The 11,970-nt window shown below is 28.6% G+C and overlaps 1 protein-coding gene across 5 annotated transcripts in view; it reads left to right on the top strand.

The window, feature by feature from the left end:
• Window positions 1-11,970, top strand: part of SERCA (ATPase sarcoplasmic/endoplasmic reticulum Ca2+ transporting SERCA) — a 94,193-nt gene that overhangs the window by 58,012 nt on the left and 24,211 nt on the right. For all 5 annotated transcript variants that reach the window (XM_014427751.3, XM_014427750.2, XM_014427747.2 and 2 more), the window contains exons 4-5: window positions 9,225-9,307; window positions 11,562-11,675. In XM_014427751.3, the coding sequence (XP_014283237.1) occupies window positions 9,225-9,307; window positions 11,562-11,675 (197 nt within the window). The remainder of the gene's footprint in view (window positions 1-9,224; window positions 9,308-11,561; window positions 11,676-11,970) is intronic.

Raw genomic sequence — 11,970 nt, 5'->3', positions numbered from 1 at the left:
TATTATTTTATGTTCAGTAGATCCCAAACTAAATTCACCGCGTACCCTTCTTGGGCCAAATAAAATTCTCGGCAGCTATTTTGGGCTAAACAAAAATTCTCAGCACTCTTGTCGGACTTGCAAAAAATTGCGACACAATTAATCTTTAAACAATTAAATATGTTGAACAAGATTAATGCTCGCACATTGATTAAACCACAGAATATCGAAGCAACTTTATTATTAGAATAACATTTTTAATGAGCAACCTTTAATAATTGATAATAAATACATACTTAAACCTTTCTTGATTTATACTTACAATACATCGAACATTTCGAAATTATGTATTTATTTTTAGTCCTCATTGGTCTACGAGTCACTAGGAAACGTGTTGCCATTTTAAATAAATGGATTATATTTCCAAATGTTGTAAAAATTAAATTTTATTGCCAGGAAGCCCTCGTATTCGCTTGTGGCTCCCAGTTTAGGAAATTCGGACCTGGATGTCTTCGATCCTTACGTAAATCATCTTTGCCAGCCATTAGAGCATTTAAAAGCAACTTTTAGACTAAATAAAAGTTTATTTATTTTTGTAATAGCTTTTCAATTATTTAAACGCTATTAAAGAAAAATATATTTGTAATGTGTTCGTGGCTTTGAAATAAGTCATGTATGATTCAGTCTTCCACACTGAAGACTTTTAGCACTTTGTTAGTAGCACTTTCAAGTGACTACCAAATAAACAGTAACCGCAGGGTTGTTAAGTTTGTACTCCTTATCCCCAGTGACAGGTTTAATTTGTGTTTCTAATTCCGAAGTGTTAATCTTCTCCAATTTATTTACAAATCACAGTTCTTCTGATGTATGCATTCCTTCTACTGGGCCTAGCAGATACAATCCCTGACACATATATTTACTTTCAAAGGATAATTTATCCTATTTGTCTCCTAGCCTTAGTATTTATTTTCCTTTCATCTTATAAAAACTATGTATAATTTAATCACTATTCTTGAATTTTTTAACCAGTATGTTGTATTAAAAATTATTCATATTTTAATATTATACATGTATTCATGTTGTATTTGCGTGTTAATGTCTAAAAAATTTCTGAGAAAGTTATTATGAAGTTTTTATCTTGGGTGTTTATTAATTTATTGTTTTTTACGTTTATAGTTTCACAACAGTTAGTGTATGTTTTTTATTTAAAAAAGTTTTTTTTTGTTTTAAGTTCAATCGAATCCATCAAGCGCACTATGTAATTCATAAAACTAGTTTAAGGAAGTGGATAATTTTATTTAACAAAATAATAATTTTAATTGTAGAGTAGCACGAAGTTGCAAAGATACTCACTCCTGTTATATGTCTCTTGTAAATTTATATATAAAGGGTATCTTTATTAAATTTTGTCAGGAGGACGGGCAGCTGAAATTGGGTTCAGTGTAGTTTACAAAATATTCCTGTATCGTATAGACTTTGGGTTTCATTTACATTTTTATCAAGCTGTTTGCATATAGAGAGGTTGGATAGCATGTTAAAACGTTCCTGAAGATAATCTTAAAAAGGATGATATTGATACGGTATAGCAAATTTTATCAAGATCGGTTGCTTACATTGATTATCTTCTAGGGTTGAGTTTTTATGTGTTTCACATAGACCCAAAGATAGCTTTATCAAAATACGAGATAAACATAGGCAGAAAGTTCTTAACTTTTTTTTTTTAAACGTTGAACTTTCCACCTTCAATAAATATATTTTTTACTTTATGGTTGTCATTACCTAGCTTAGTAACTATATAAAATTATTTATATTATCATTATATTAATTTATAAGTAGTTAATAGCAACAAGTTATACTACCCATTAGTAATTCATAATCTATTCTTTACCTTTATTACTAGTGTTAAATAATTTTAAAATTCTAATCTTATTGAAGTATTGTCAAAACTTAATGTTATTTTTTTATTTTAATTAACCCATCCTTATATTATCTTCCATTGTTTCTAGTTTTCCTACATTATTTCGCTATACCTCATTTTTATTTCTTTGGACCATTGTGAATCCAGGTTCCTTTTTCTTCTAATTCAGGGTTCTACCATTCCTGACATTATTTTTTAAATTCTCTCTTTCCATAGTTCCCCCTTATTAATTGTATGCTTTATTTTTAGTTATAATATTTTTATTATCAATATTAAATCTTTTATGATTTAGTTGTTAATTTTTGTTGTTATAACTTTATATACGTTTAAAATATGAATATTCGTTTAAAAACATTTAAATGAACTTATGTATAATTTATGGAATTATACATTATTATACCTTGAAAAATCCAGTTTTCTGGTATAGTTTATGAATATTTTATTTACATTATAAAATTGACATTTTTTTTTATTACTAAAATAATTGTGATATATTATTGATTGTGATATTACTTTGTTATTATATTACTTGGACCCTATTGAAACTACATCTTTTGATTTTTATACATGTAGGCAGGTGCATTTTTTATTACTGAGTAAGCCACAGTAAAAAGAAAATTGTTCATAGCCACTTGATCAATATATTAATGACATTTTTAATTTTCAAATTGTTTTATAAATTGTAATATTTATTGTACCAATATTAAAATTTTATGATTATATTCTTCAGTATTCAATGAACAATAATAAAGTTATTAAACGCCGAAATCCTGTTATCAATTTTTTTCTTTATTGATATTTTTGTCGTATTTTTTTTTAATAAATAGTTTTGTGTGACAGATTTTAATCTTATATTATTAAACTAGCTTTTGTACGTAATCTCGTTCGCTTTGTATTCAATTTAATCTGATCATATATTTAATGCGATTAATCGACATTCATTGTAATGATCACTGAAAAAAAAGAAGGTGTTTATTTTTTTAATTTTGTTAATCGATGTTCTTTTGTATAAATAATTTATTATATTTAGCGATTTTCTCTATGATTTATTTATGGTCACTGCAAATGCGAGTCGCACCAAAAATAGCAAGCATTTGTTTTAGAATGGCGGATCTGTCGTAATAATTATTGAGTCGCTTGGTAATACTATTTAAAATAACTTTTTTTGATTAGGGTGTCTCTAAAGCGTTTACATTGAGTGAGGTTACATATTAGCGAATTATGTTTCGATCTATCTAATCCAAAATATTTTTTTTTTAGAATTACCCTGTATGAGTTTAATTTGTTTTGTTTTATAGCTGAACGGCCTTCATATTTCGGTTTTGGGGCCGAAGGGTTAAAAAAATATTTGTATCGAAAACATAATGGGCATTAAATGTTTTGTTTGCCCTCTGAATCTAGACGAAGATGTCAAAATAGACTGTAGAGGCCTATTTTTGAGACAGTCGTAAATGGCTTAGGTCCCTGGCTAAATAATCCAAAGGCTATTTTTGATGTTTTCATCTCGTTATTAATGGTGTATATTGGACAGGCTGGTCGCTTCTCGCTCTAGTAACCCTTCGTCGTTAACATTTTTGTGTGTGAAAAATTTATATATTTTTTTAATCAATTCACATTTTAAGCTTACATCTTTGAATATTATTAATGTTTATTGGAGCTTTGATATGACCCAATTTTTCGAATATGTCGTATATTTACTTGTTTATTTTACAATGTGTTTTCAAATCCGGAATATAATATAATTCCGAAAAATTGAAATTAAAAAGTAAAATAATTGACAGCTTGGACTCAACAAAAAATTATGAAGTCCAGTGTTATTGAAAATGGTTGTATAATTCGATTAAATAAATTTTCTATTTATTCTTCTAAACCAGGGTTCTGTAAATTATGGTCTCAACCTCTTATAGCTACTCTTAAATACTTTTTGATTATATATTTCAGATATTGCGTTAAATTTCAAATAGTTCTCTTGACCAGTAACAAGAAAGAGAATCTTTATTGCATTTTTTTCAAATTGATTATATAAATGGTTGTAGAATTTTCTGATAAGTAATTCTATAAATGGACGAATACGAATATTTGCTTAAGCGTTCTTGGCTTGTAAAAAGTGAGGGGAAATATTTTTTACAGATTCTCTTCAAAGAAGAATAAAGGAATTAAAACTTCATCCGTTCGGAATTGAAATAGCAAAATGAATTGCACTGTCTACGGAAATCCAAATATATACGTAAAGCTTTCTATTAAATATAGTCCATATACATTCACGTTTGAAAAATTATTGTTCAAAATTAGTATGGAAGCATCTCATATAGACAAGTTAATTTTTCATTTGAAATATCTATATTTGACAAGGTCATATTTAAATTTTGAAATAAACTGATAATATATTAAACTATAGACTTTTCATTATTATTAAAAAATAAAAATAAAAAAACTTTTGAGAAGTGGGTATTTTAAATTTTGATTCAAAACTTCTTCTTTTCTTTTCTTTCGTCGGCCCAAGACTCCTGTTGGAGTCCTATGCTGCCCTATATTTCATTCAGTTAGTTATGATAATGTTTATAGCGTTGGTGTACATCTATCTTTATCTCAATACAGATTTATAGAGGGAGATTTTCATTGTCGGAAATATTTGGAATGTTAGTAAAGTTATTGTTTGATAAGGTTATCTTATTATTGATTCATACCTTTATGGGGAAACGGTTGATATAATGGCAACTGAAGGAGGCGATGATGGCTTAGAATATCGCTGTCCAACCATTGGAGAATTTGTAATAATGCTAAAAAAATTTATGATCTATTAATAGCAAATTTTATAGTTATCCAAGCTTTTTTTAAAACTAAATATTTAAATTTAAAGGTCCATTTAATTACACGTAATGAAAGCATTAGTCTTCTGCAGAGTGGTTTATATTAAAATATTTGGTTTGCCTATTCACACGACTTCCTTACTGCTTTGCTAAGTTCAACATAAATTTTGTTTAAGTGATAGATGTCAAAATGTAATAATATTTCTTTAAATCTAACTTATAGATATAACATAATATTCTTGGACTGCACCTGAACAAACGACTAACCTGGAATCCTCACACAAGACTGAAAAGACAGGAAACTGCACGTCGATTCGGACTATTACAGCACTTACTAGACAAACTGTCTGAAACTACCAATTCATTACCAGAAGATGGCCACGAGACCTGCTAATACAAAAACGTCATTAGAGTGCTACAAATGGGTAGTTTCTTTACAAGTCTGTATCACTCCATAATAACTTACATCCGATTTACTAAATGTATAATTACGAACAGTTGTAAATTTCAATAAAGAAAAATAAATAAAAAATAATTCTACCCAAGATATGTTGAAGACCTCGCCTATCAAATACCTATCATAACTTCAAGTTAATCTTTTATTGATGCCGTTCTAATCAAATATCTATCAAACAGAAGCAGAGCTAGAATATACAACCTTGGACTCGGGGTGCGTATTATATACATATCTGAGATAAGTTAGACAACACGTGCTGACTATAGATAGAGCCTCATGTCTTGTTGATGTGGTATGGTTTTGGCTTTGGAAACCTTGCCAATAAATTATTTTTAATCGCGCTGTGTAATAGTAATTTGCTTTGATTTAGTGAAAACTGTTGCAAAGAACTCTTAAATTTAACTAAAGAATTCAGTTTATTAGTTCAATTGAAATTTCATCACTCATCCTATATACAAAGAGTAGAGTAATCACTTTTGTCATTTCTTTCTTGTTTATTTTTCTTTATATCATTCATACTTATTCTTTTCTTTAACAACAATCTTTTTGAAACATATTTATTTCTTTTTCTTCTTAAATTTTAAATTATTAATACGTAGTGTATTGAAGAAGTACATCTTCCCCACGATTAAAATGATAGCCTGAAAAAGACATGAATATTTACAATGTATTCCTTTGTAAGCTATTACAACTCGACATCCTGTTGGATATTTTCTTCAGTACTGACGTAATTCAGCTCCTTGGGTTTGTGATGTTTTTAGTCTGGGATATAGGAATTCTTATTTACATTTTTCCTTGCGATGTCTCTTTATTAAATTTGTGTTAAAAAAAAAAAAAAAAACCTTTGTCATTTTCTTATGTATTTTTCTCTCAACCTTGTAATTCGAAAATAGGTACATAAATACCTATTTCAGATTTAAGGAATAAATTATATTATTTTTAATTTCTTAATAAATTTCTTGTGTCAAGAAAATTACATTTGCCCTTGGTTAAGCGAAATTATTTTATGGAGATTTTTGAAGAAATATTCACTAGTCCATAACACTTGTCCCTAAAAAAAAAAGTTAAAATCTGTACCGCTACAGCTAATGAAGGGTCAAGGTCAGTACTTTGTTAGGAATTACTGTTACTAGACCAATGGTTGTGCAAGGTGGTGATTTGGTCAGAATCGTGCTCGACCGCCAGATTTTACCTATTTAAGGGAAATTAATTAAGTACCTAATTAAAAGGCTGGGTGGATCCCAGGAGGGCTCCAAGAACCCACAGGATTTGACTCACGGCTACAGTGTAAACAATTTTCTGCTCAGCCGGATTCGAACTAGGGTCCTTGGAGTTAGTAGCAACGCGCCTTACCCCGGGGCTACCCGCGCTCCCCAATCAGTCCTTAAGGTTTTTCTAAATTTGATTAATATCGGATGTGCCGTTTTATAAATATAAGCCGAGTTTATACATGTGTAAGCGAAAGTAGTGTATGGAATTTAATATCCAATAATACCATAAATTCTTTATGGGACCAACTAGATGCCAGACCGCACAACCCTTGAAAATTTTATTAAAATCGCAGTAACGATTCGATCGATGATGTCCGAACACAAGTGTTACTGTGGATATATTGACATAAAACCAAATTTGTTCCTTGATGTCTTATACGCAAATTTAGTGTAATATCTTCGATTCTGGGTCATTTTTTGCTTTCTCACAACCCATATCAATTTTATCTGAATGAACAGCTCATCCTATTTGCCCTAAAATCGGGGGGGGGGAGAGGGGTTGAAGATAAGTATTTTCATGGGATTGCATAGGTAATTTCTTAATGTGAGCCTGCTACAACCCATGGAAGGTCAGGGGCTCAATACTTTGTGAAGAAGTACTGTTTTTTTGAACAACGGTTATATCCAAGATGTTTTGTAAAACTATCAATATTTCGTTATATCCAGTTACGATATTCTCATCTGAAGCAAATATCAATATTTAAATAATTTCTTGGATTATTTTTCTTTCCTTAATAAATTCACGAAATTGTGAAAAAGAAAGGAAGCAAAAATAATCATTCAGGAGCCTGAGGAAAACTTCGGAAGTTGGTTTCTGATTTGAGATAAAGGTTAAGATACTTAGTAATTATATATGTTTTTTCAATGTATATTTTTTCTTCTTAGGATTCTCGGATTATTTAGAAAATATCGAGTATGAATTAATAAAAGAGCTGTTTCATTTAATTTAAAGTTTTCCTCAATCAAGTTCCATTTCTTTAGTCTGAAATAAAAAAATTCTCAACAAATGCTAGAATCTAAGAATTTTCACTTCAAACTCGCTTGTCTCACTCATCATTTATTTATTTAACGTTTATAAATTATTAAATATTCCTTGGCTCCAGGATTCCTAATTAAACAGAAACTAATTTAATTGTGAAAAAAGGACCGATCCCGCAAAGCAACAAATCTATGCTTTGGAAATGGCATGGTTTATATTGAGACTGGGTCACTCTAGACTGTGATGACCTCTGGTGAACCTCCTTCAAAACAGTTCACACCCCGACGTCCTCTTTACTATTTATTTCTTCACATGCTGGCAAGAAATAAATTTATATCTTCTTGTTTATGTGAGATAGTAATTTTTGTGTAGTAAATCGGCCTCTGGCAAAGATATCGAATTCGGTACGGGATTAGATATTCTCGTTTGATTGTATTTTGATAACATTCAGTTATCTTATTTTTGTATTTTAATTATGAAATTTGGAATGTTGTCTCGAACAGATTAAGATCACACTTTAATTTATTTACTATTTTTTAGATTATTATAATGTAATGTTGCGCTGTATCGAAGAGGGATGAGGGAGTATTTGAGCATTTCATATCACTATAGCACTTTTTAAAGGTTTTGAGAATATCTGTATTTATGTTTAAATACCAGGAATATATTTATGTATGTGTATGTACATATTATTATTTTATACTACATTTCGACTCCTCCAGCGGCCCCACTTGTATCAAACGTGCTTAAGTTCAGTATATGGGCTGTTTTCTTAAACAAAACAGTAACATAAAAGAAAGGGCAGAATTTCAATCAAAATTTCTTCATTTTCAATATTTTTTTTTTTGTTTTTTGCTGACTTCCATGGTTTTTAAGACCTTAGGAACCTCTAGAATTCTTCAAAAGTGATTTAGACATTTTGAAAATCACATCTCTCTCTTTAGGTTGAAATTGACCCATGGGATTATTAAAAATAGGTAAACCAAGAATCACTGCACCAACACCAACTAATTATTAGGTTAAGTTTTGGAAATGTTAGTCAGTTCTCATCTGTACGTCCAACCATAAAGCCCTGCAAGATCGAAACGTTGACTTACCATAAATAGTAAAGTAATTTGAAATTCTTTTCTTGAGCGCCACCCGAACCATCTTATTTTTAATATCTATGCTGTAATAAATATCCAACATAATATTAATAGTTAATTCAAATAATAAATAAGTTGATTTTGTTTTATATTATCCACAGTCTGGATTTGTTATTTTTAATAATTATCTTCTGTAGGGTTTGTACACCCAATTAGATGCCAGCTTCCACCTGTTTGCGTAACCTAATTGAGAGAACTCCCTTATCAAGGAACTAAAATTCTGTAACTTTTCCCGCAAAATATTTTTTTTTTCATCCCCTTCATGCCGTAATACAAAAGGCCCATCAATGTCATCGCCTCCGTTATCTGATAGCAAGTAAAATAGCTGTCATGTCAATTGTGGGTATCTGCTATGATAGAATCGGATTGGACGTGCGGGAGTGTTCTGTTTAACGGTTCCTTTTCGGTTATTACAAAAACGAAGAATTCGGGGGTGATATCAGATATGTCAAATCCCATAGATCACAAATTTCTTTTCCCATTTTTGGGAGAAAAAAAAAATTAAAATTTTACTTAAAACTAATCTGAAAAAATTCTCGATCGCTTTTTCTATGTTATTTTTTAAAAATTATTACTAATTATTTAATTTAGTTGCATCTTCCAATATAAATAATCTATGAATTGGATAATGATTATTTTAAATTAATTCCTTTTTTTTTTTTCAGGAAAATCAATATGGCAGTTAGTACTGGAACAATTCGATGATCTTCTAGTTAAAATCCTGTTATTAGCCGCTATTATTTCTTTTGTGAGTATTACTATCTTATTATTATAACCTAATTAAATTTATAATTGACTCTCTCATCAAACTATTATGAGATTAGGCTACTAATCGATTTTATATGATGTGCAGATAATAGAGGAGTAATAGGAAAATATACACTGCATTGTAACATATCAGAACTTGAACAGAAAATGAAAATATCTATTCATACTTACCATAAGTACATTCATAATATAATATGAAGAATAGAAATTGATACATAAATGATAACTTTAAATAAAAAACATAAATCTCAACGAGCAAATTTAAGATTTGAAACAATTATTTATTATTATTAGTTTTGTTTTTATTGTTAGTAGTGTCGTTGATATCTCTGAGCATTACAAATTTTTTAAAGTATATTCCTCTCTACTCAGATGACCATAATATATTCAAGCATGTGTGTCAGATTAATGGAGATGTCTTATTAGAAAGAGTATACTATATTTTATATTAATGCTTATAACTATATTTCTGTTTATGAATTATGACATTATGTCATAGATTCTATATGACAATAAGCAACACATATAATATATATATACATAATAAATTTAAGTGAAATAGTTTCGCTTTCATGCCACTTACCTGGCTTGAGTTACGTGTTTTGTATTAATTTAGAACTTTATTTGTCATATTATTTGCTGTCATTCATAGTATTATAGTTGTCTCCTTGTTATTTCTTATGATGTTAAACCGCTTTAAGTTGTATTCTTAAAGTATGAAAGTACTTTCTGCTATAGTGATTTGTGTTTATTTGTATTCCTTGCTGTGTAATTGTTTGTGATTGTACATGTAGACTTGATGATTTGGTCAGAGTGTTCTGCCAACGAATGGTGTAGATAAAAGGTTTTATTTGATTTTGCCAACATTAGTTTTGTTAGAAAGAGAGTAATACTCGTTAGTGGCCCATATTGACATCAATTTCCTGAGTTTTCTTGATTTGTCTTTTCTTTTTTTTCTCCACCATAATAACAGCTCTGTGAATTTTTTAACCCAAATAGCTCTCTCTCTGTAATATATATAGAGTCCCTAGTAAATAAAATATCACATGTCTGCTAAGTTATTTATCTTGTCTAACATTAAAGGAGGACGGATATAGTCATTTAAATTAATTACACATCATTCATGGGTAAATTAAATGCTGGCTCTTAATTTCTTAGTTATTTGGCAAGTTATCAAAAATATATGTTTATTTTAAAAAAAAAAATATTTAAGTATTATGTGTATTTTTTATTTGAAAGATTTGTATATAAATTGAACTGTTCATCCTCTTTTTGTTTAATTTATCTATTAAAATGTTTAATATCATATTCACACTTAATCAATCTTTTTCAGAGTTAAGATTATTTATATTAATTGTAAAAAACATTACTAGCATAAATTTTTATGATGGATGTTATAAATTTGTCTAGATTATAGATTGTCAAAGTATCATTCATAATTTTTTATAATTGAAATAGATGTTTTCATCCATAAATATGTGGCCATCTCCTGGGTAAGTATATTTGCCAAGACACTGTTAAGTTCTTAGGTTCATAGAAGACCATGACAAATGTATTTATCCAGAAGATTGCTGACATGTTTGGGCCAAAATTTCAACTTATATAAAAAAAAAAAAATATCAACTAATTTCCTGACTATCAATGATAATGAACATAAAAACATTAATAAAATAATTATTAAATTAATTTATTATATATAAGGATTATTTTTTACAACTCTGCATAATATCTGCACAATCACTACATAATATTATCTATCATTTATAAATATTTTTATGGAACAACAGTGTAAATAATAAATTGGAATATAATAGAAATATGAAATTGAGGAAATGGTGGTTGGATTTCTCACCATATCCCAGCCATCCTCTCATTAAATGAATTTAAATAAAAATAATTACTGTACTCACCTGGCTACTTTAAAAATAATTATTTGATCCAAAGATCTTATCTCATGAATGATTACCCTGAAAAGAACAAATCAATCTAGTGCTTTCTATGCAAATGGTTACAATATATTAAGTAATAATAGATACCATAAATTATATTTTCTACATCTTGTCTAAAACATAAGAGTGGTTAACTTCACCATGGAAAACATATTGAATTTGTTTACTAATTTAGTTATAGATTTAAATATAATACTCTATCATATTTTAAAGTGAATAATTATGTACTAAGTTATTAACTTATATAACTAACTTATTAATAACTGTATTAACTTTCTTTTACAGGTTCTAGCTTTATTTGAAGAACACGATGAAGAAGGTACATCAATAACAGCTTTCGTAGAACCTTTTGTAATTTTACTTATTCTCATTGCCAATGCCGTCGTTGGTGTATGGCAGGTAAGTCCAGTTCAATTTCATTTTATAATTTAAAATTATTAATAGTTATATATAGGAGTTCTAATTATTATCATAATTTGCAAATATCAAATTCAGAGTTATAGTTTGAAAACTATTTTATATGTGCATCCTTTTAAATACCAATTCAAGTTATAATACATGATATCATATAATTTTTATTATAGCTTAAAAAAAAAAAGTATTAAATTTTATCTTTAATGCATTTTATTTCGTTAATAAAACTTGTGCTTAAAATACTTTAGTATCGTTTCTTGAATTTTGATAGTTGAGATCT

This window comes from Halyomorpha halys, unplaced genomic scaffold (assembly GCF_000696795.3).
Source record: "Halyomorpha halys isolate HHAL.00 unplaced genomic scaffold, Hhal_1.1 Scaffold669.1, whole genome shotgun sequence".
NCBI lineage: Eukaryota > Metazoa > Arthropoda > Insecta > Hemiptera > Pentatomidae > Halyomorpha > Halyomorpha halys.
This window is presented reverse-complemented; position numbering and strand designations above follow the sequence as displayed.